The 26,888-nt window shown below is 30.0% G+C and overlaps 1 protein-coding gene across 2 annotated transcripts in view; it reads left to right on the forward strand.

The window, feature by feature from the left end:
* The window catches only part of LOC126736516 (receptor-type tyrosine-protein phosphatase kappa), a 64,534-nt gene that overhangs the window by 30,008 nt on the left and 7,638 nt on the right, over positions 1-26,888 (forward strand). The window contains exons 3-8 of one of the 2 annotated variants that reach the window (XM_050440904.1): positions 12,711-12,811; positions 13,080-13,167; positions 20,850-20,926; positions 21,170-21,304; positions 21,384-21,521; positions 21,654-21,817. In XM_050440904.1, coding sequence (XP_050296861.1) covers positions 12,711-12,811; positions 13,080-13,167; positions 20,850-20,926; positions 21,170-21,304; positions 21,384-21,521; positions 21,654-21,817 — 703 coding nt within the window. Of the gene's footprint in view, positions 1-12,692; positions 12,812-13,079; positions 13,168-20,849; positions 20,927-21,169; positions 21,305-21,383; positions 21,522-21,653; positions 21,818-26,888 lie in introns of both variants that reach the window. The other variant, XM_050440903.1, reaches the window with a different exon arrangement.

Genomic DNA, 26,888 nt, shown 5'->3' on the forward strand with positions numbered 1-26,888 from the left:
AGTTTTGCAGACAGTTTTTGCAAATGCTCAGGAAACAGGAATGTTTCCAAACGTAAGAATTAATTCTGAATGAGAGGCGGACTAAATGTTGAAAATGAAGAAAATGCTCTGGATATGGCTGAAGAGAACCCGGGTGTTGGTACGAGGTGGAAGAACAAAAGAACTTCGATTAGCATCACATGTGGACGTTTGGAAGACACTTAGGAAAAACGGTTTTAAGCCTTTCCATATTCAAGCGGTTCAATATCTTCAAGAGGGTGATTATGGCTTAAGAGTTCAGTTTTGCGAATGGATCCAACAAAATCGAGGCCTACATAAATACATTTTATTTATCGATAAAGCTCATTTTACCCGCAATGGAATTAATAACAGACACAATGAACATCGGTGGTCAGATGAAAATCCTCATGCCACGTTTGAACGAAACTTTCAACATTGATTCAGTGTTAACGTGTGGTGTGGAGAGCTGAACGACCAGTTGATTGGTCCTTTTGTATTAGATGAGCGTCTTACTAAAGAAGGATATTTACGCTTTTTGGAAAACCATTCAATACACATGTTGGATGATGTTCCGCTAATTGTTCGACACCGAATGTATTTTCAACACGATGGAGCCCCGCCTCATTTTAGTCACCGAGTGCGTAATTTCTTAGACAATAGTTTTCCTGATTGGCAGAGGAGGACCTCAAGTTTGGCCACCGAGGTCACCAGACCTAAATCCACTGGATTATTGCCTATGGGGGTGGATGAAAGCTCTAGTATACGAAACAATAGTAGAAACCGTAGAAGGACTCCACAATCAAATTTTGAATGCTTCAAATATTATTAAAAACACTCTACAAGCAATTAAACGTCCAAAACGAGTGCTTAACAAACGTGCTGCAGCTTGCCTTGAAGTTGGTGTGGGTATTTTCGAAAATATTTAAATTAGTGGAATTTTGTTTTTTTACTAGTATTTGTTTGTGTTGCTTTTAAAATAAAAAATTTTACAAAAAAACTTCAGAACCGATTATTTCAGAGGTTGATTAAAGAGATTTTCACCGTTGAGAATCGGATTAAAACATACGGGTTAATTTATCTTATTTTGACCTTCTGAACATGTTCCCAAAATATTTCCCTTTCCTCCTGAAAAACCCTGTATATAGGAAAAATGAGAAGTTTAGTGTGCGAATAGGTCTAAAATAAATAGCTTTAAGTAGCAGGAAGATGACTTGAAATGCCTTGAAGAACTTTCAAAGTCTGGAAAATCTAAGATGAAACCTTAAATGCCCAAAGACACAAGAAGTTTTCCAATAAATTAAGAAAATTTAAATAAAAAATGAATTCCAGGAAAAGTAGTTCTAAGCTCTGGAACAAGTTATCAAATTCAATGACGACGTAAAATTATTTTTTAATCCTGTTTGGCAAACAATAGACGAATAACTTTCGGGCAATTTTCATCCCTTTGAAATGCACTTTATTCCGATAATTATAATTTTACGCAGCATTAAGCTGAATTGGGAATAACTATTTGCTCTTGTTCGGTAATTTTCTGATAAAATGGCATCGAGTCACCTCGCTTTTGTACGCCGCTTTATTTGGTGGCTTTGAGCGAAATTCCGCTCGGATAAAATGAGAACTTAATTAAACTGCAGGCCGAGCGGTTTTCTACTATTTTTAGTTAAAACAAAAAAAAGATCTAACGATTAGCGATTTTACGTAATATAGCCCAACTGAAAGATGAAAATAAAAAGCTGTATTTTCGTAAAACGTTTTGGCCCGAGGAACGATAAAAATCCGCCCTTATTTAATTTCAAAATTACTCCAATTAATTTTAGGAATCTTTGAATTCACCCCTGAGTGCCTACCCTTCGGCCTCTTTAATAAACGTTAGGGATAAAATTCAATTGATAGGTACCTAAAAGGAATCTCGAAGGGGGTTACATCGCTTTAGCATGATTCCAGAGATAAAGAAGCGAAGGGTTTTCCATTTTCTGATAGATGTAGATGAAAAAAATATTTATAGATAAGTTTAAATTCATTGAATACTCGGGTAACATAATAGGGAAATGATAATTGTATATATCAATGTAATGCCTTTAGTTCACTCTAATTTTGTCTGTCTTTAAACCCAATTTAATTAAACCCGGTACGGTTACGCCATTAAAACAGAGGACAGTTCATTTAAGCTAAATTATTTTCATTATATGGATGACATAAAATTATATATATGAAGAAAAAAATAACTTCAAAATGAACTGATGACTTAACTACACCAAATGAATACTGATATTGGTAAAAAATTTATATTATGGCTGTGATAATTGATAAACTGGTTGAAAAAGAATCTTTGAAATGAGAACCTACAAATTATCACTGATGTTACACACAGACAAAATCGACCTCATGAAAGCTCATGATTTAACAACTAAAACAAGAACTAGAAGCCGACTTACGTTGATCGTGAAAAATAAACTAAATTCTAAACTTCTGGTCTACCACTGACCTAGATAGTACTAACAGAAAAATATAAACAACTTTCGTGTTTGTGACCCAATATCTTCAATATCGCGGAGGGTTGTTGGGTGGGGTCAGAAGTAAAACAGAAGCCTGTTTATTTAAATGTCGACGTTTCGACTTATATTAAATCATCCTCAGGATCCCTGAAATAGATGATGTTTTTTTTCACCAAAAAAAAAACCACGACACAATTAAAATTACAATCCGTTTAAAAAAAAAAATTAATAAAAAAATATAAAATTAATTTTTTATATATTACATGTCTTACCTAAGTCTAGGTTTCTTTAGTCATATTAAAAATAAATTTATAATAGGAGAGTAGAATTATTTTTAACATAGGTTAAATTGTAGGTGTAACTGTGGGCAAACTAGAGTCAACAATAAGCCAAGAAACAAATATTTTTATTCTTCTCCGAGCGTTTATTTATTTAATTTTTATAATTCGATGTTATGTTCATAAGCTAAGGATTAGTAGCTAAGGAAGATGTATGTACCTATATGTTCAAAACCAGAAACTTAATTTTTTAATACACTGTGAGATCTAAATTTGGGACATTAATTAAATTATAGTAACTTGCACTCAGATCATCGGTGTGTTGTTTTTTATTAATACTTTCTTTGTACTTTTTTATATTAACCATTTCTAGTACAATTCTTTTTTTGTAATTTGATTATCTGCCAATAAGGATGAGCTAATATAAGTCGAACCGTCGCCATTTAAGTAAACAGGTTTCTGTTTTAGTTCTGACTCCACCCAACAACCCTCCGCAATATTTAATATAAACAACTCTGACAAAATTTAAAATGAACAATTCAAAGTATGCGATAGAGAGACGTCGGTACTCTTCCAAGAGAACTTGGTGAAAGGAGAATGGCATACTGGTAACAAAAAGTAACAAAACAAGACCGATATCCTCTATGATCAAATCAAGAAAGTTGACTACACACTTTCTATGGAAAAATATCTCTTGTTGAAGCTTTGACTGTACAGTGGAAGTCTAAGCAAATTCAAGGACGATATCCTAACCAAACACAAAATCGATAAAGTTTCCGTCGGATGACTAGTCGGCGGTTCACTATTCCCAGAGACAGAAGACTTTGCCACTCGAACCTACCGTAAGCACATTCCTAAAGATGACAAATGTCGAAAATGTAATCGAAGCCCAGAAACCATAGACCACATAACATTGTCTTGTCCCAATACATAGTACCTTAGCAGACACAACCATGTAGCAGTCATACTATATTTGGAACTCGTTAAACTATAAGAATTATTACATACAATCTACCAGGGTACTACAAGCTAAATCAAAATCACGTCATAGAAAACACTAATTGCAAGATATATTGCAGGCATCATAATATATGCTCCAATTGCCCATAACAGACCACTATAATAAATAAAAAGAAAATAACATTTGCCTTATACATATTTTTATCCCACACGATAACAACGTTGACATCAAATACAAAGAGAAATTTGAAAAGTATGTGGCATTATCAATTGAATGAGTAAGGGAGATGTGGAACATGCAATCGGTCACAATAGTTTTAATCATAATCTGATTACTGGTGTAATACCTACAATACTAAAGAACCTCTTAGAGTGATAAACATGCCTGAAAAAATCTATTTATCAAAAAGCAGCAAAGATAAATAATAAATCTTGTAAGGTAATTTTTACTTCAATCCTAGTTTATGGTATAAAATATTTACTTAAAACAACAATAGTTTGTCTACTACTACGACTATTACGAAGAACCCAGAGCAATCTACGAAAAAAAAGGATTTTATTGTATCAAAAATAAACGATTTTACTATACAATAATTTGATTTTAGAACAAAAAGCTGTTAGTATAGAGAGGGTGTTAAAACTTTATATATAAATTAAAAAATATATATTTTTATATATATTTAATCAATTATTACATTCTGAAGTTATATTTTAATGTGAGATGCCGAACAATTTAATATTGTCTATATTTTTGACAGTTTGTCATGAAGCTTTTACTAGAGCCTACGTATCAAACTACAAATGGTACAAATACCATATATTTATAATTTAGGAATTTACACACTTCTTGGAAAAGTTGCTGTCTAAATATCTTTTTATTATACCTAACAGAGATGTTCAGGTGCGATATTTCAAATTTGTTAAACATCGCCGATATCTTGTAAGAAAAACTTTTTTTAAATATTTCCCTACCGTACAAATTATGTATATCAGTACGATAAACAATTTTTTTATTTAAATAATTAGGAGATTTATTTTAATTTATATTATAGAAAAAACAGGCTAAATGTAGTAACTTTCTTACTTAATTTTTTCTTGTTAATGATTGAAAGGCAGTTAAGTTCATTAAACCTATATATGTGTAGTATACTGTGGCGATCTTATTTCACATATAAATCAAACACAAGAATTTTGCACTCTCCTAGATTGTACGAAATCTGGATTTGGATGCAACATCCGCAGAATTAAAATGGGACAAAACGAGCGCATCGCATAGTTCAATTTTAGTTTTCTTTCTTAAGTATGAAATGTATTATAGGGACGTTGTAGATGTCAAGGCAAATGTATTAAAGAACGTGTTTTCTAGAGATAGTAATTTGTGGTGAAATTTTTCGGTTTTGATTTATTTTTGAAGATTATAAAATAAATTAAATTTTGCCTTTTATTGTCTTTACATTAGAACCTTTATACCCACAAAATTTATTATTTTGAGGACGTTTCGTCTTTCGAAAGCCATTATTAATCTGTATCAATCACCGTGGATTTTTAAATTAATTTTTCTTAGTTAATCATATCCAGCCGACCGATAAGTCTACTCCTACATCCATACAAATTGCTAACGAGGATTTTAACAAATTGACTTACCAATAATTTAGATGTTTATCAACCCCCTGAAGAGGCTGAATTTCATTAATGCATTAGTGTAATTGAACATATTCAGTTAATCAGATCATTAGAAGAAAAATGCAATGAATACAACAAATTATTAAGGCGTTCGATTCCGTAGAAGTATGGACTATCGTCTAAGACTTCAACAATGCAAGAGTTATAAAAATTTATTGAAAAATATCTATAACAACGCAACTTCAATAATGAAGGTTCAATAGCAGAAGATATGGAAATTAATAGAATTCCACTATAAAAAGGGGAATTAGGCAGGGTAATACTATCTCTCCAAAGTTGTTTACTCTTGCATTAGGAAACTTTTTAAGACACTTGAATAGCACAGAAAGAGCATAAGAATTGACGGGAAATATCTAAACGATCTTCGCCATCATCCGCAATGTTGTGCTGTTGATGTTATTAGTCAGGATATGAAGATTAACTCTAGCTGGGATATATTCTTAAATTAGGTAAGACAACTCAAATCGCCAAAATTAATAGATGAATCCGAGAAGCATGGGCAGCCACAGGTAAACTCTTGCTTACACAAATTAGCTAATACTTCTTAGGACTAAACCTTAGAAACCATATGACAAATACAGAAATTAGACAAAGCTATAGTCGAGGATATCATAACGCGTATAGCCCCGTTAGAATGAAGCTGGGTTTAGACATGTCGCCCGTCAGAATAAATCAAGGTGGATTAAACGCAAAATACAATGGAGGTCACGACTGCTCAAAAGAAGTGTTGGTATACTGCAAAAACGTTGGCTAGATGATGTCAAAGAGAGGGTTGGTAGGATCTTGGCATCAGATAGACAAAGAAGCATGGAAACTGAGAGGAGAGGCCTATGTTCAGGGGTGCGAAAGAGAGGTCTCCAATTATTTTCATTAAAAATAGACAATTTTTCCGAAATTTTAACCAAAAAGCTGTCAAATATAGTAACAAGCACAAAAAAATACAGGCAATTAATTTTAGCATAAAATAACGAACATTTTAGGACAAAATTGGGGATTTACTTCTTAGCCATTTTTTTTTACAAAAACTTTTAAAATTTATTTGTGTGGCAAATTATACTGCTTAAAAATGTCTTTTTAATGCCTTTTAACCTGAGATTCTGCTATACCAAAAAGCTACCTACGGCACTGAGACGTAGCTCCAAAATATTTAAATATACTTTTTTAATGTCAAGTTATATGATTTTTTTAATTGGATAATTTAATATTAACTTCATAACAATTTCATGAAGTTTTGTTTAAGAATCAAATTTATAGACAAATAAATTTATTTAATTTTTCCCTTTTCATCTCTGCAAGATAATTTTATAAAATATTAATTGTAAATTCGTCTTTGAAAGGCGATCGGCGGTTTAATTTCGAAATCAGAGACGTACCTTACAAAATAGAATTTAATTTTTAAATTATTTAAAATTAAATGAGACACTAACTCAAGCTTCTCGCTCTCTCTTCTTACTTGCCAGAAGTCCTGGACTCGACCTACATAAATTTCTTATTGAATTTTAAATAGGGAAAACACGTCGCAGGCAACTTGCTGTCTGGTTTTTCTTCAGCGTCTTGGGCCTTTTTGTTTTTTATTATTCATTATGCGAACAAGGAGAAGCGAGACTTCCACGTATACCCGAGAATGTGAATACGCCACTTTTGCATTTACAAGAGGATTTTTAAGAAAACCGCTTGCTTATACAAAAAAGCATAAAAGAAGATAAAAATATGCTATAAAAGTATGACTTTGAGGCACTATTTTAATACATGTTACGGGTCCTGCAATTCCACTTTTATTAGCACTACTAACTAGGTTGTAAATAGAACAAAAACACTAATTACTCTGCAAACTAATTAAACAATTCCTAATTAAAATTCAAAAGGGAACATGTAACTAATAACAGACATTTCATCACGGGGCAATTATCCAACTTTTTCAATAGTAAAAGACGGGATAAATAATTCCTCGAGGGTCTAATTTGTCGTCACGCCAGCACTGACAATACGCTTCCAGCATTTTCAATTTATCTGGGCTCCGGTTAAGGGCAAGGGCAAACCGAGCGGGTAATGGGTTTATAATGTAATGGACAGTACAGGCAATTTAGATCGCTCTATTAATATGCCCCCGTCGTCTCAGTATCGGAATTTGATTTTTCCTTTTGGTCTGGTGCATCTTGGAAACTTAAATGAAAATTGGGAAATTTTATAGAGTGAGAATATATTTAAATTTGACTTTTTTTTTAGTGTGTGATCCAGTAATTAAAATGGCTATCTGAACTTAAATCTATAACTCAATAGGGCACCATTGAGGAAATAAAGTTGATAATTCACAGTAAGAAATGAATCGTCGTATCATTAATTTTAAATCACCATTATGGAGAGTGATAAATTGGCCATGAAAATAAGTATTTTAGGTTTCCCTTAGAAGAGAAGAAAAAAAGTTATAAGAAGGTTTGAATATTGCCTTTTTATTTTTTTTTTTTCTAAATTATCTTAACTAAACAATTTTTCCATAAATTGCATCGAAGCAAAATCTACTGCTTATAAAGGCATCACCAGATCTCAAAAATAGAGATTCCACTTTAACGACAAAAATTACCCCGAAAGTAAACTATTAATTAATTAGAATCAATAAAGTTAAATCACCATTTCCAACATAAATAATTAGTTAATATGATTGCGAGTATGCCAATATAAATTTTTTCTTATGGAGATCTTAACTAATTATTTTTCTTGTTAATTATTATAATTATTTTAATTTAGTATATTTACTTAAAACTCAGATACTGATATAAATACGTAAGAAATTACATAATTTGATAAATTTTTAACAAATAAAAAACTAAAATATATATATCCATATAAAAGAAAATAATCATAATAAAAATTAAAATGACTCAATATTTTAATGAAATTTTTATGAACTCAATAACATGTGTACTTTAGACGTTTCGAATTGTATTAATCCTTCCTCAGGATACTACAGTTGGAAATATACAGCTTTTAATATTTATTATATTTTTTTATTACTCCTTAATAAAAAACCATTGATAATTACCAATCTTCTTAGTTACTAATTTATATAATTGATCAAAAATTATGCATAACTAAAATGCTTCGTTTATTAATCGACTCCCTGTACTGTATTTTCATAGATTTGTGGCAATAGGTTTTCTATAAAATTAGTATATTTTAAATTAGTTTGTTTATATTTCAAATATTTAAGATAATTTTGGTATATGGACTAATACTAATTAATTTTAATACATTTTAATTTTCGGTTTTAAAAAAATTATTTTTATAGAGATAATGATAATTTTTTTAAATAATGAAATTTTATTAGATGAGGTAAAACCATGATACATATAATATATGTATTTAATTGCTAAGACTATCATGTTTATTAAATTATTAGTTTGGTGTTTAGTAAATTCTTTAATTTTATCATTTATATTACTTTCATTTCATAAAATATATATTTATTATAATTATTTTTACTTCAAATTTTAATGGTCTATAAGCATAATTTATTACAAATTAAGCATAATTTAAATGGGTATGATGCCCGGTTATTTAAAAAATTATTGTAAATTTTCGATTTTTAAAAAATGTTACTAAAAATATAAATAATTAGAATTAAAAAAATACATTTGATATAATGATGATACCAATAATTCCTGTATTCATGTTTGACTTGTGTATATGTAGTAATCAGTGTGCATGTTTAAAACATTTATGTTTAATTTTGATGCTTAAACTCATATTAAATGATCCTAAAGGATATTTTATTGAGAAATATAATTTTTAACATTAAATAAATAAAAATATTAATTGCACTATGATTTTTAATTACATTTATATAAATTAATTTATTTTTAAATGTATAAAATCATGTATCACTTGCTTGTCCTTAAACTGCATTCTATAAAACATAAAATTTATTGTTTTATTTTAATTTAGTTTATAGTTTATATATTTTTGCAAAATTTTAATAATGAGTTTACTTTTTTACTTGCACTTTGTTCTATACATTATTTTTTTTATGAAAGGAAAAATAAATATAGAAAAAATCAAATATTTATTTTTCACAATAAAATTGGAAAAATATCAATTAATTTATAATTAAAAGTTATACATTTTTTATAACTTAAATGGGTATGACGATGACGCTCTCGTTTTTAGTGAATTATTTATTTTTATTATTAATGTTACTTGATTGCTGCAAGAAATACTGCTCTTAATTTCATAAAATATACACGTTAATAAATTTTTAACAAATGAAAAACTAAAATATAGGTTAATATAAGAGACTATAATGATACTAAAAATTTTAAAGAATTATTATTTTAATGGAAGTTTGAGTGGATCAAAGAACTCAAAAACATATGTACTTTCAACGTTTCGAATTATATTAAGCCTTCCTTAGGATACCACAAATGGAAATATACAGCTTTTAACATTAACTATATTTTTCATTACTTTTACTATGTATGTAATGAATGAAAATTTATTGTAACATGGTACGTAATATTTTCGTAAAACGCGAAATCAATTGGTTTTATGTGCCTTTAAATTAGTTTTTCTTTAAATTAATTTTATTGCATTTTAAAGTATTTATTACACAAAAAATATTATTGAAAAAAGAAAAAAATCTATTATGTTTATTAAGATTTATATTAGTTAAATGTTATTAATACGCTAAGATAAGATAGTCAAAAATACATTGTAAAAATTCAAACTTAAAGTAAATTTTTAACATTTTATCTTGTCACATTTTCAAAAATTGTATGAACTTTTGTTGATAATTTTAAACAACTTCTTAATGACCATACTTCCTTACCATTTATAGTGCAAACCAACTGAGGTTACAACAACCTTATAATTATTAGCCTTCTTAGTTACTAATTTATGGTAATTGGCAATATGTTATGATGCTCCGTTGATTAATGTTATATTTCAGCTATTATTAATAACTTTATTTTCATAGACTTGCAACAATAGATTTTCGATAAATTTAGTATATTTTAAGTATTTTTTTAATAGTTTAATTGCTTAGGATAATATTGGTAAATGGACCAATATTATTTAATTAAAAAAAAACTATTTCTCGGTTATTAAGAAGTGTTCTTTTATAAAAATAAGATATTATTAACAGAATTAAAGAAGATATTTAATAGTCATGGTATAAATAATACTTGTAAGAACATTCATATTTAATTTTGACGTTTCGACTCATAACAGATAATTTTTAGAATATTTTATTGGAAAATATTAATTTTTAACACCAATTAAACAATAATGTTAATAGCACTAGAATTTTAAATTACATATATAAAAATAAATATAAAATTATTTATTCCTGGTTTCTGGAAAAAATAAAATTTATAAGTTTCTTATAATTTTTCTAATAATTTATATATTTTTAGCAAAAGTTTAATAACGAGATCATTTTATTACACAAAAAAATTATGAGAGGAAAAAAAAGGAAAAATTAATTTTTCACATAAAAATTGAACAAAAATTCCCTAATATACGATTATTGGTTATAAAACATGCATAATTTAAATAGATATGGTGCCCTAGTTTTGACAGTCGTATCTAAATTGTGCATAATTTAAATGGATAATTATAGCCCTATTTAATATTTAATCTAATTGTTTCCAACATAGAGTTTAAGCACTACATTTCCTTTAAGTCAAATAAATTTACTTATTTTGGGTATATTTGGAATATAGGTATAGATTGTAGCATTATTTTAACTAAATTTTCACTTTTATTTCATAAAAATACTCAACAGTAAATATAAATTAGGCATAGGAGTTATTTCTACTAAAGTTATCAATTTTAGAAATATTTTCTCTTTATAGGGAATATGACCTATCAATATATACCAATATATCTGAAATTAATATTTTCCTTAATTTTCGGTTTTTAAGAAGTTTTACCGTTTTTCTGTAATCATGATTATGTTATGTAAAAATACCAGCTAAAAATTCAAGAAAAAATAACACAGAAATTTATATATATTTATATATATATATATATATAGATATACAAAATTAACCAATCCTCAATAACTGATCAATTCTATCAATACTTAATATTACTTTTTTCATAAATTGCGCGTTTCACTTATTAGTCAATTTCCTGTAATATTTAACAGCACTAAATCCCACCTTAATATTTCTTTTATCGCCCAATAAATTTACACGCGATGGCATAGTTATCGCGTTTTTTACGGATATGTCGGGCACCGTAAATCTTCATTTAAAAAAAATACCGATATTAAATGCGAATAAGCGATAGTCGGAAGATAGCGATGTGCGAACATGAATAACAGGCTTCGATTCATTCGGAGTTTCTTAACAATTGTATTGTATAGTTTACTGTAACAATTTAAGTCTTTTGAAATAAAAAAGCGATAAAATTTTATCGTTAAAAGACACGTTCTGCTTATACGTTCATATCGCTAACATTTATCGCTATAGCGCATATTCGTTCCATTCTAACTGGAAATTCCCTTGGGGCTACAAATTTATTTTCCCAAACCGCACCAGCACGAGGAAAACTGCCTTTGCTTTCACCGTTTGCTCGACAACTTGATTTAAATTGCTACTTGTTGAAATTTTAACGATTCATAGTAACATTTTCGAGATTTCGCCTTCACAAAAACTCATTAAAGCAGCTTTCACGCGCCCACATTTATTAGTTAAAAAATTCGCTTTTAGCGTTTCACATACATACAGTGGTTTCATTTCAAAACAAACCACTTAATACCTTCTTAAAAAAAACACGTGAATCTAGATATACAGGGGGACGGTTCATTTTATATTTGACACAGTTCTGCCAATCATCTCCTAACCTCCAGCTAACCTCACTTTGATAGTTCAACTAAGAACCCGATATATCATTGTAAGCAGCATTAAAATGTCTATGCAACAGTGCCAAAAAAAATTAAATTGGTTGGCGTACCAGCGCATAGTGATCAAAAATGTCTGGGAGTAATGGATATTTTATTGATCTCAAACTTTTGTATTTTAAATGGCTACCCTAAGTGTGTCCCACGATGAGGACGTTCCCATTTGACATATCAATCTGGGGTTAGCTAGAGGTGAAGAGCTGATTAACAAAACTTTGTCAAATATAAAATCCCCCTGTATATCTACGACGTATGTTTTTTTAAGATGTTATTAATAATGGTTTATTTTAAAATGAAAGCACTGTATATATATAGTTTAGAAAATCAGTAGAGTTCATTTAGTCTTTTTGAATATGGAAATCTTCACGATTTCAGATGAAAATGGCGGCACAGTGGCGGACAGTATCTCAGACCATCCGATTGAAATTTCGGAGTTTATGAAACTCTGCGAGCAACGTCGAAAGTTTCCCGTTCTCTACAAGTTAGAATTCGAGGCAAGCAATAAGTAGTCGGTAAAATTATTATATGTAGATGTTTCAGTGTTTAGTGAATACCTATACTTCTTACACCATATGGCAACAACGCTAGCTATCATAACCGAACGAAATCGTCGAGTCTCGTGGATGACAACGTTGGCGTTGTTGCCATATGAAGCAAAAAATAGAGTTTTAGAAACCTCTGTATTCGAAGTATATGTTTATGTTAATTAGTTTTTAAAAATTTTTATTCTATAAAAATTCTAATTTTTTTTGTAATTTACAGATTGCTGAGAGAACAGAACCTCATTCCTGTAGGCACGGTACTAAGAAGAGTAACTTAGAGAAAAACCAGAACCAAAAATGCATTCCTTGTAAGTATGTACTACTGAAATACTCGATTTGTTTATGAAGGACTCTTTTTCAAAAAATTCGGAAATGTTTCATGTAAATTTATATTGGTTTTGTAACAAAGTTTTTTTTACATAACTGTAATTTTACAAATATTTTGTTTACTTTTGTTTTTTACTATTTGTACATTTTTACATGAACTAACACTATCTTTAGAAATGACGAGAAAACTTTGATATTTAAAATAAAATATTAACAAAAGGTCAACAAGCACTTTTTACACACTGCATTACAAAATATAAGTATAGTTATTATTAACCTGAAAAAACTAAACGGCATAAACATATCGATGCTAAAATAAATTGGGGAATTCAAACCGACATAAAAAATTCCAATTTAAGCTAAAAAATATATATATGTTTGCAGCATATATCTCTAAAATTCAATTATTTTAATTTGAATAGAAAGCAAGAAATCAAATCAAATATTTATTAACATATTACAAAGTATGTGTTGGCATAAGTCAAAATGTAAGTCTAAGGGCTATAATTATCTATAAAAAAATAGACAATTAAATTATTAAATAATAAAACTAAGTACAATTCAAACAAAATATAACAAACAGAACACCTAAAGATAGCACACATTCATACAACAAATAAATGCAGGTAATCGAAAATCTACAAATGTACATTTTGGTCACAGTTACAGTTTCGTTGAAAATGATCAGTCAAAGAAAATTAAAACTACTTGCCAAGTTTTCTTTAAAAGAATTCCTATGTATAGCTAACATGGCCCCAGTTCAGAAACAATGTATATAGAACAAACACGCAGAAAAATAGCAATGCTAGGTGTAATAGCCTGAGATCTCTCAGCTTTTTATGATAAGATCTTATCCAGAAAAGTATTCTACTCAGTTTGCCTAAGAGGTGATTTACATGTTGTTTCCATGTTAATTTAGCATCTAAGGTAACTACTAGAAATTTTGTGTGTGAATCCACCCCTGAAATATTAAGTGAATCTCTTTTTAATCTAACGTTTAACTTGTCGATTTATTGGCCAAAGATCATTGATGAGTATTTTTATTGCTATCACCTATTATGTCTAACACAGGATCAGAAGCGAAGTACTAGATAACATTACTAGCATCATCTGCAAAAAGGATAGGCTTAAATATTTAACATTTGGAAGATTATTAATGTATATGCGGAATACCAGAGGACCAAGAAGAGAAACACCATGATTTATATTTCTGTCAGTTGACACCCTGTGACAACATTTACCAATACCGCCTGCGACCCTGAAGGTTTGACTCCATTAGTCTTATACCGTTAACATCCAGATGGTATAATCTTAATTTCTGGATAAGGACTGCAAGAGAAAAGCAATCAAATGCTTTAGTGAGGTCATAAAAAGTAGCACAAAACTTGATACACAATTACCATCCTTCCGTGATGTTTTCTGTCAGTCTATCTATTCCCATTTGTTATTCCTGAAACCAAATTGATTGATTTTACTATTACTTAAAACTTGGATATTCGACTTTTATTTGATTACTTTCCACATTGAAACTTGTTTGTTGTTGTAAGAGACAGACATTTTCCTTTGCAGGTCTCTAAAGGTTTTTATAATTGTGTAACTGTTTACTGTTAAATTTTGTTACATTAGCTGAATATTTATTATTATTTTATTTATTTATTTTATTTACGCCATTCAACAGAAATACATCCAATTAGTGAATGGGAAAAAAATACATTTACAATCAATAACAATAAGGAAATGCTTAAAAAGAAAAACAATGAGAAAAGTAAAGAAAAAAAAACAAAGTTTTACTAAGAATAGTGTACTTTTTTGATATCTGCTATGCTATAGGTAAATAAGTCACATTGACCCTGAACAGAATTATATGTGTTACAGGCTCTGCGTAGTGGAGAAAATTTGTTAATGTTAGTCCTTCGTCTAGGTAGGTAAAATGTTTGTGAGTTTCTGGCTGATCTGCGAGGTATGTGAAAGTTTAGTTCTTGTAATAATTCTGGCAAGTCGATTAAGTTGTTCACTAATTTATATAGAAACTGCAAATCAGCAGATTTTCTTCTATCTTCTAAAGAATGAAAGAAAAATCTTTCCAGTAACCGTGCATGTGGAAAACCGATTTCTGGGTACACTTCATCGCATTTATAGCAAAGAAATTTTAGAAATTTTCTCTGTATACCCTCAATCTCATTTATATGGTTTTAGTAATAGGGGAACCAAACTTGAGAAGCATACTCAAGTATGGATCTGACATATGAGAAGAATAAGATTTTTAGGTTGAGGATATTAATAAAATTATGAGAGTTACGTATTACAAAACCTAGCATTCTGTAGCTACGTTTGACAATATCTGTAATATGTGGCTGAAAAGAAAGAGAGCTATCAAATGTTACACCTAAGTCATTCAAAACTGTTGATCCAAGGACTGTGACATTGTCTATGGTATAGTTATAAATAATTTTTTTTTTCTTTAAACTGAAAAAAACAACATTACATTTAGCAGCATTTAGAGGCAGGTTATTATTTTTACACCATGCATTAAGTTTGTTTAAGTCACTTTGAAGTAAAATACAGTCCAAAATGCTGGTAATTCTATAAAAAACTTTATTATCGTCCGCGTATAATAGACTATTTACAGAAAGTTCATCAGATATTTTATTAATAAATGAGTTGAAAAAAGCGGTCCCAAAATTGAGGCCTGTGGGACTCCAGAAGCGGCAACAATCTTTGCCGAGCTTCGACCATAGAAAATTCTAGCACTCTACGTACTGGGGGCGGCCACTCAAGTAGGATCTAAAAAGATTCGTTAGGCCGGAAGAAAATCCATAAATTCGATCGAAGTTGTTAACGAGAATGCCATAGTCGAGTCGGTCAAAGGCCTTAGAAAAGTCCATATATATATGACGTCGACTTGAGAGTTGTTATTTATTGATTCAGTTATAAATTCAGTAAGAGAAACTAGATTTGTTGTGGTAGACCTGCCCTTCATAAAACCCTGTTGTCTACTGTCAATCAGATGTTTCATTGATGGATATAAAGCAGTATGCAGAACACGTTCAAAACATTTAGAAAAGTTATTAATTATTGTTATAGGGTGATAGTTTTCTATAAGATTTTTGTCACTCTTTTTGTGTACAGGGATAATTTTGGATATTTTCCTAAGATCAGGAAAGCTTTCTTGTTTTAACGTTAAATTAAAAAGGAAAGTTAATGGTTTAACAAAAGCTATAGCACAATCATAGAGAAGGAAAGAAGGAATTTTGTCGGGTCCAGCAGTTGCTTTTGGTTTAATCCTTTTAAGAGCTCGTAATACTTCATCTTCCGTGAATCTGGATAGAATGATGGTATCTGCAAATATGTTTTGAGCATTGTTGCCAGGTTGTGTAGCAGTGGAAGAAATATATGCACTTTTAAAGAAATCTGCGAATGCGTTTGCAATAGCTTGAGGATCAGACATAATCATTCCCTGTTGGTCAGTCATATTTTGAGGTAACAAATTATTATTTTGTGAGCTTTGAATTAGCTTCCAAAAAATGTTTGGTTGGGAAAATAAATTATTTTCAAGATTAACACAGTATTGTCTGTGTGACAGTTCAATATCTTTTTTGATTTTCGATCGCAGCTCCCTAAATTTAGTTAAATCATATTGTTGATGAAAACGCTTATATTTCTTCCACGAGCTATGTTTATTTCTATTAGTTACAGGAGAAGGAAGAAATATTATATTCGTATTTAAACCTTACTTAATTCTGTAATGTATTTTGTATAATTCTAGGATATTTACCCAAGGAGAGATCCACAAGATACAAAAACATAGTCATTTTCTAGGAATTCTTTAGCTAAAATACCTACATTTTCAATAACATTTGAGTATAGCGAGTTTGATTTAATTATGGACTAAATGTAAGATGAATTTTCAATAAGCTTACGTAATTTTTTTTAAGGTATACTTTGATAATCAATTAAACCTAATCTAGCTTTTGCTATCACTTCATTATCAGCAGGAGCGAGTTGTGCAGATCTTGTTTTATTGAAGCTGATACTATCCTCGGTACTATTCAAGGGAGTGTCTTTGGAGAAGCAGTTGACACATGTTGGCATAATATATACAAGCTACTATTGACAAAATAGAAGCTTTAGATTCACCACTCCAATTGTGAAAGAATATGCTCCAAATTGCCTTTTAATTTTTGAATAGGTTCTCAATTTTAAACTTTTGGACACAAACAAATAGTTTAAATTAACTAATAAATAAATACTGGCAACGTAAAAACTCTCTCACATTAAGCGAGGTCTTTCGAGTCATTTATCCTATATTAGATACTATAACTCCATTTGATCTTTCATCTTTTGAGTATTTTGCATCTCTACAAGAAATTTCGATCAAATATCCTGACTTCCTGGATAATTTAACATATTGTAACGACACCTCGCTTCCGGATGCCAGCGTTATGCCGAGTATATAAGACGCCGCATCGCCAATAGTTGTCAGTTGTCAGCTCAATGAAGTAAATTTCGGAATATTGATGCGAAATTTAGATAGTTGTAAATAAATACAGTCAAAATAAATATCTCTAGTAGTCGTGAGTGGTCGTGTTTTCATAGTGAAGTATGTAAATAAATAAGTACTATTTTCCATTGTTTTAATTCACACCTAACGAACGGGAAAAACGCTATAATATAATAGAAACATTTTTAAGACAGAAGTAATTACTTATAAAGGCTTACATATTTATAAGAATGGTTCAAAAACTGCAAAAAGTAATGGAGCAGCATTTAAAAATCCGTCTTTAAATATAAAATGTCAATATAAATTACACACAAATTTCAGCATTTTCTCAAGTTAATCTATTGCGATTAGAAAAACAAATAATTATATACTGTAATTTTGTGCTACAATCTATTGAGAAAAGATGGTCGTATGAACTTGATTTAATTATATGGGAAATTAAAAAACTTCTTAAACTTGTATAAATCTGATGGAAAAAGCATACATTTTTTCTTGGGTTGAGGCATCACAGGAAATGAAATTGCTAACCATTAGTCATGAAATTCCTATGCTAGACTGTATTTGGATCTAGTGATGTGACAATAGTGTTTGTAGGCAATCCCCTACAAAATATTGTCTTAGTTTGTATTACCACTGTTACCAGTAAGTATTACCACTGAATTTATAAGCATAAATCTGCAATATTATAGGCGACCTTAATCATGTATTTCTTGAATGTGAAAAATATATCCCAGCAATACAGGTATTGCTTCTGAACCTTATAAATGATTGCAAAGTAGTAAATGTCCTTTTAATCTTCAATTGTTGGAAGCATTTTGGGTGATACTGCTTGTTTAGAATCATCATTATTTAAATCATATCGTTGCCCGGAGTTTTCGATATTCTTAGGATTTCTGGAAGATTTGTCTCGAGATTGTCCTGAGTTCCAGTCTTTATCAGTTGAATCATCTTTAAGAGAGCTAGAAAATGTTTGTTTAAAATTTAAGTCTTTTTTAGGTGCAACTTTTTTGGTAATTCGTTTTTTGGATTTGGTACTTTCGCTAGTTCTTGAAACTTCCAAAGATTCTCCCTGATCAATATCTGTTTGTTATGAGTCTTCATCAGTTGAATCCTTGCTGGATATACTAGAAGCCTCGGCTTGCTTAGAATATATTTTTTTATTACATGTACAGTGTACGCTTGGCTTTTTAAACTCTTCGTCGGTTTGTTGCCCTGCATGTCTACAAACACATGGCCTTGATTTGTAGACATGCAGGAGAAGAGTTTGCGCTTTTTGTTTTCCTTAAAGGACAAAGACATGAAGGTCGATCATCTTTTTGAGCTGCTCCTCGTCTTTTCTTACAATTGCAACCCGGGCAGCACCTGATAATGACTCTAGGCTCTGGCTGCTGTGTTTTTCGCTTACAATTACACCCTGGACAACATCGAAACTTCTTCTTAGCAGAATCCCATTCGGCATACTGGTTCTCTAGTTCCAAGCTGATACGCTGAATAGCAGTTTTTAATTGTTCCAGCATATCTTTCACCTGATTATTAATTTCTGTGCTACTAGAACCTGCTTGTGATGCTGCTAACATTTGTAGTTTTTGGTTATCGGCTTTGGCACTTGCCAATTCATTTTGAAGTCTGGATATCTCTTGCGCATTGGCCAAGTTACTATGCGATTCTAGTGTGCTGTGTAATGGGGTCAATTCTCGATCATCTAAAACTTCTTGCATTGTCTCTATTATTCGGTTTTTGTCTTTCAATTTTTTCTGTAATTTATTATTTTCTGCTTCTCTTTTATCAATTAATTGCTTTAGCTCAGCAGTTTCGATATCTTTCATCCTCTTCGATTTTTCCAATTTTTTATTTTCTTTAACTAAATTTCCAATTTTGTCTTCAAGTATAATTTTTTCTTTTCTCAGCATAGCGGTTTCTTCAGAGAGGCTGTGGAGCGATGTGTCGATCTTTCCATGCATGCTGGCCATTTTTTCTTCTGACATTACTACAAAGTAGTTACTTGTAAGAGACTCTTCTCAAGCTCTAGCTGTAGACCTGAAACGACTTCTTTAAGCTTATTTTGCTGATCCTCTTTGTCTTGAGCCAAACAATCAATATGTGTGTGTTCGTCTTCTTGCTCACTTAATGTCACTTTTTGTCCTTTTAATGTCAGGCATTTGCTTACTCTTAATAATGTAAAAACTTTTACATGTGTAATTAATCATTTAAAAATTATTAACCTTAGTATTTAGTTTTAGCTTGAACTATACTTTAAACTACAAGAACTTTCCTTTTTCCTTATCCTATAAATTTATCCGTGGTCTGCTTCCTTGTCTTCCTTGTGTTATTAAAAAGTCGCCCTGACGGACCCTAGTGACATGAAGAGTGTGCCTTTGTCTCATTTATGTCAAAATATTTAAAATGGATATAAATTAGAATTATTGGTTAGTGATCGTAGATTGAAGCAAATAAAAATATTTTATGATACAACTCTTTAAAAGATGGGTGAAGATGTAATGTTTTGAGTTGACTTTTTTGTCAATAATAAAAAGTATATAAGTATATTAAACGTCTGATAATACTCTAAACCAAACACGTGTATTTATGTTTTTGAAAATTAGATTTAGACCACGAAAGCGTAGATACGGCAGTCCTATTACATATCCAAACTAAAACCGATAAAAACGAGAAAAAAAAATCACACGTGTAACCGCACTGTAAATTGACCCACGTAGGTAACTTCCCATTCCGAGCACGATTTTCCTGACAAATATTTCCCGTCCAAATGCACTTTTAAAACGGCTCGCAGTAAAATAGCGTTTTCCGCTTCTGGAAATGACTGCGCCAAACCTTATAGCGAGCGGCGGGTAACAGTTGCCCAGTTTTCGGGGATGAAACCGGCCAACTTGTCCCAACTCATTTAATACGATGCTGGAGAATTAGTTTTAATTTTACTCGTTATAAGTTTAATGTTCTCCGTAGTTTTTTTAGTAAAAAAAAATTGACCGCGGACTACGAACTTTTTGGAACTTACTTCTTAATGATTAAAGCCATTTATTTTCAAATTTTTCATCTTTTTTTAGAATTAGTATTGCCGTGCAACTCTGGGCAGTCAAGTCTTCATATAAACAATACCTCTTATATTACACGAAAATATTAACATATTCTTTTTTATTACAGATGATTATAACAGGGTAGTATTAGATACTATAGAAGGCGAGCATGATAGTGATTACATCAACGCTTCCTATGTAGATGTAAGTTTAAATATTTATATTTTTCAAATATACAAACCGGGTAAACAGAACAAAGAAAATCGATATAAAAAAGCGAAAGTCTTACCCACGCTTCTTAAATGTAATCCACAGCTTCGAAAAAGCTTTAAAACTCGAACATCGAGATTTAACAATGGCAAAACTTTTTGTTTTATTATTTGATAAATAATTATTTTATTTTGAATGTAAATTAGAAAGTTTTTAAATTAATTAATGTATTTTTAGAGTTTATTAAAGCCCAATGCTTATATAGTAACCCAAGGTCCCACAGAAGAGACAGTAACAGACTTCTGGCGAATGGTCTGGCAAGAGAAAGCGAGCTGTATTGTGATGTTAACGAAAACTTTTGATTTTATTAAGGTAAAACTTCATTAACATATTATTAATTGAGCATCGCATCCACTTAAGTTATGAATCACTAATATGTTAATAATTATAGGTTATGTGTGTTCAGTATTGGCCAGCTTCAAATGATCTGGAAGAAACCTATGGTGGTATTACGATAAAAGTGATCCAAGAGGAAGAGCTAGCAAATTTTAGGATAAGAACGTTTAGGCTGTATAAAAAACAAAATAATGTAAGTTCGCTGTATATTTTTAAGTTTCTATTTAAAATCCCCTAAATCGGTGAGATAAGCCCTAAATTCCAATGGCAGGCAAAAGAAAAGGTCGAAACTAACAAAAAACTTACAAAGGAAATTCCTTTTCAGGCTGTAACAGAAGAACGGTTCATTTTACAATTCCATTTTACCGAATGGCATTGTCATTCTTGCCCATTCGGAAATGCCTTATTGGAATTTCGGAGACGAGTGAGAGCAGTTGTCGGACATCGGATTAAGTCTAAAGAGGCTGGACCGATGGTGGTACACTGCAAGTAAGTTCTTTAAATCGAACAGTTTTAATTTAATTGTATAAGAGAAAACTCAATATTTTTTATTTAAGTCCTAAAGAGGGTCTTTATATGTATATAATAAAATTATTATAGTATAACTTAGAGGCGAAATTGCCATCAACATTTCCTATAAAATTACTCGTTTAGTAAATCAAACATTATTAAATATTACTTTACATAATTTGCATCATAAATTAGGTGAATATTCAAGTACCAAAATAAATAGTCTTAATTCCAAATCCTCCGCTTTCAAGAGAGTCTTAGTTAGTGAGTTATTCCAAAGGAGATTTTTATAAAATTTTTACAATTAAAGTTTGTGATTTCAGTTTTTATCGACAGTAGTTGCTCTTCCAATAAGTCATTGAGACAATGACCCTTTAAAAAAGAATTTCTTTAAAACTGTGTCTACTATAGACTATAGAAATGATATGACAAACTTAAAATTACTTCAAACCCTTGAAAAATATTTTAAAAATGACTTTAGTAGCCTCACATTATGGAAAAATAACTGACCAAATAAAAAATGCCGAAAGACATAAAAATTACATAAAAAAATACTTTCAAAAGCCTGGAAAAAAAAATATTTTTTTGTGGTCAAGATTAGCAAATGTGAAGAATTTGAAATGATTAGCAGGATGAAATTGAGGAATTAATCCCCAAAAGTCACTTTTCAAGGCAATTAATATAATTAAAAAAATAAAAACGTGTACTCGTTTTATTATTTTTGTGTTGCCTTTATGCCATTGAGCTTATATTTTACAAACAGTTTATTACAGATATTATTTTATCCTTTCTTTTGAAATATTTTAACTCTTGAGTCTATAGAATTTTTTCTTATTTTCGATAGAACCTCGAAAAAATAAAAATTTGGCAGTTAACGTCTTTTTTTCCAGGCAATCGAAATACTTCCTATTTATTCCAGAGAGGAAAAATGCCTGGAATAAAATGGAAAATTACTTTAAGAAAAATCTAGAAAATCATTTCCAATTTTCGAAAAACATAAAAATTACATAAAATTCCTGGAAAATACAAAAAAGTATTTCAAATCGCTGAAAAAATTAATATTACGTGAAATGCCTAGAAAATGACTCCAAAACTATATTTGGTGCTCTCAATTTTTTTTTCAATAATTAGTGATGTTTTAAATTATTGAAGAGTGGTCGAGCTAAGTGATCTAAGTGCCAAAATTAAAAATTGCTAGAAATCAAAGAAAACTTGACAAATAAGAAAAATAAAACAAATGTAATTTTTCCTATGGGCAATTCGCTTTATTAACAAACACAGAGACAAACTAAAACAAATGTTCTGTGGTAAGACATCAAAGAAACTTCGTAAAGCAAAATAAGTGAAGAAATAACGGAAATGATCTAAGTCCACATAAATAATAAATGATTAAAAATCTAAAATAGTGGTAACAAGTTTTGATGATAGTTTATCAAAATCAAAAAAAGTACATTCACCCATATCTAAGAGTCTGTATGGCCTGGAAGGTCTAGCAGCCGCAATTGCCGTTTTGGCATCGTTTACTGTCTGAAGCTTGGAACGTTTTGCTTGTTTCTCGATAAGGGCAAAATCTCTATCTGAAGACGAAAAACTATGGCCGGAAACTAAAAATTTATGATCGATGGTGTCAAAATGTCCATTGGCTACTAATAAAATGTATAAGAAAATGAACATTTGGTTTTTTAATTGCCCTGCGCAGTTGTCACTCCATATTCATAGTGTTCACTTATAAGTTGAAAGCTGACCTGTGTTCAAGGCTTGTAGAAGACATGATGCCATCTAGTTGCCACCTCAGCCCGACAGTCCTTCATGCCAGATGCACATTATCCCATCTGACGTATCTTGCACATGTATTCCAAAATTGTAGCATGACAACTGGCGGCTGTAATACATACTACTATGCGTTAATTTTGATAGGGAAAAAACTTTCTGTAGATCCATGGTAATGGTACAGGTGTCGCTACCTGGAAGAGTACTACTCGCACTGTTTTCTTGAATGACGTTTAGAGCTTTATCTGTTTTTCGATGATGCAACTCCAGCTCGTTTTTAGCTTTTCTTGATACATTAAAGCCTTGCTTCTTAAAAAAAGTAAATCACAAGTCTTGCACGCATCAACTCTAGGTCTTCTAAAAGAAAGATTTAGAAAATCATTTATAAAAACTCTTCTATAGAATTTGTATGTTATAGTGCAACCAGGATGTTTTATTTTAAAAGCGTTGAATAGCTTATAGACATTAAGGTCCGGACTGAGATATTCTTTTTCACTTTTTGAACGGCTGTAGTGGCTCTCGTCCCTCGGAAAGTTGTTGATGTGGTCTTTTACCATCTATCTATCATGAAGAGTGTCCTTGAATTTTTTACAACCTCCTCGTTTATCCTTGAAGGTTGTATGCCCCTCCTTTTTACGCCTAACAAGCGTGGTAATCTTTTGCGAACTGATAATATTTCAAAAAAAAACTGCAAATATTCCCAAAAATGTTTTTTTACATACCCTTTTTACGTTACCTTGCCCATCTGGAACAGCAGAAGCACATTGTCGTCTGCTTTCTGCTGAATCATCGTAGGTACCATGGCGGCGACGTTGGACTGGTAAAACTTGCAATAATCCCATGAGATAGCTGCCTTGCTCGTTGAGTTTAAGGCCATGTTATAGATCTAAAAGCTTAACTTTCATATCAATCTTTACATTTACAGGTGATCTGAAATTTAAAAAATCTCAGGGTAATGTAACTATCGGCTACAAAGATTTGACTATCGGGCCGCGCCGCGAGCGGTCTAAAATTTCAAGCGAAATATCGTTAAAAATCTCGTACTAACCTCATTTTTGGAAACGGCTTTTCCAGGTTTTTGCAGCTTTGATTTTTGTGTAACATAAGATTTTCCACTCAATCTAGCTTCACTCTGTTTTTTTCTTCTTGATTTCGTAGTTGTATTATCGCCAAACGCAATAGAGTTCATTGTAATTACGTTAACATATAAATACACAGACAATAACAATCGAATCTAACGACAAACCAACCAAGAATATCGACCTGCATACCGGCACTTAGATCAATTAGCAAAGAATATGATGCCGGACATAGAAGTGCCGGACTTCGTTTGCAAGCCCTAAGGTGAAATTGGCACTTAGATCTCATAGTAGGATATTGGCGGTGGCACATAGAATATAAGTAAAAAAAACGAAAATGTATATTTTGGCACTTAGATCATTTAGCTCGACCACTCTTCAATACTTCAATTATAGAAATATATTTTGAGGAAAATTTTGAAAAGTAAAATTACTAATATCTATTATTTTCTATTATAAAGAAAAGCTTTTTCAAAGGCATAAATTAACCATAACATTTTCTTGAAAATTTGATACATTCCGATTTATTCAAAAATCGGAAAATAAATTTCGGAAAATAATATTTATATTTTTCCGTGAATTTTTACTTTAAAGACAAAAGCCAAAATTTCGCTTGTTATAAGAATATAAATATTATTTCTAAATAATTGCTTGCATTGCATCTATTTCTAAGTATTTCGAAAAATTTTTTTTTTAAATTAAGATATTTATTAAGAAATTAAGTTAACATGTACCTTATGCTAATAAGACAAAATTAATTGTTATTTGTTAATCATGAAAAATCCAGGTTATTAAAAAATTTGCATTTTTGGGTTCTAATTGTAAAATAATTATAGCAAAAATCAAAGATAAAAATTCAATTTTCGAAAATAGTGGAAAATAAAAAAGTTAACAGAAAAAAAATATTTTTTAGAAGTTTAATATTTCCGAAAGAAAAATTGTTGTTAACATATAGATTTATTTAACCTCTATATTAAACATATCACAAGCCACCACTTGTTGTGGTTTCTTGCCAAAATTCAATGGTATGAAGCAAAATATCGAGAATAATAAACTATTTTCAAAAGTTAGTGATATTTTCATGAAACAAAACTTATTGGAATATTGTAAACATTGAAATTTTTATTAATTTTATTGACAATTTATGTTATAGTTCCGCACACTTTTTTTGTAAGCAGTTTTTTTTTATTATTTTATTTTTATACCCTGAAAAAATACGTAGTTTTAGTATTTTTTAGTATATATAGTATATTCGTAGTATTTTTTAATTTCTGTTAATAAGTTTTACAAAATATTTTTTTTTATTTAAAATAGACCTTCAGCTGGAGCTTCAACCCTGGAGGAGTTGCGAAGCAGTTGGAGTTATTTTCTAAAGTAATTAATATATTAAAAAAAATAATAAAAACGTGTATTTGTTTTATAATTTTTTGTTTCTTTTATGCAGTTTTATTTTTTCAAAGGTTTTTTAAATTTCTAGGCAGGTAAAGTAGTTTTATTCTTCTTTAAGAATAAAACTACTAATTTAAATCTCTACTTTAACTGGTATAAATGGTAGCAAATATCTTTAGACATTTTAGTTTTTTTTTATTATTGATAAAACTTTAACTGCCTGGAAAAAATTAAAATTTGGCTTCTTATTTATTTTACCAGGAAAAAAAAATAAATGCCTGAAATAAAATGGAAAATGACTTTAAAATATTTGGTAAAATTACAAATTATTTGTAGTTTTCAAAAAAAAATTATATTAAATTCCTAGAAAACGCAAAAAAGTATTATGAATGTCGGGAAAACAAAATATTTTGTGAAATATCTAGAAAATAACTCCAACACTATTTATATTGCTCTCCAATTATTTTCGAATAAATAGTGATGTTTTAAGTTATTAAAGAATTTTTAGAAAATTTTGAAAACTAAGATTTGTAATATCTAATATCTATTAAATCGTAAATAGGTAATTATAATAATTTCAATTTTAAATAGAATTGTAATATCTAATACTATCAATTAAAGCAAAACTTTTCTAAGATCATAAAATAGCCATGACATCCATATTTCTTGTCAAATTTGCAATTTTTTGAGTTATTGAAAAATAAATTTTGGAAAACTTGATTGAACTATGATTTCTAATACAAAGCAACAAGTCAAAATATCACAAATATTGACCAAATTTTTTTTTGAATTTGTCGTTTGTATAAAAAAAC

The sequence above is a fragment of the Anthonomus grandis genome, chromosome 5, assembly GCF_022605725.1.
Source record: "Anthonomus grandis grandis chromosome 5, icAntGran1.3, whole genome shotgun sequence".
In the NCBI taxonomy this organism is placed as follows: Eukaryota; Metazoa; Arthropoda; class Insecta; order Coleoptera; family Curculionidae; genus Anthonomus; species Anthonomus grandis.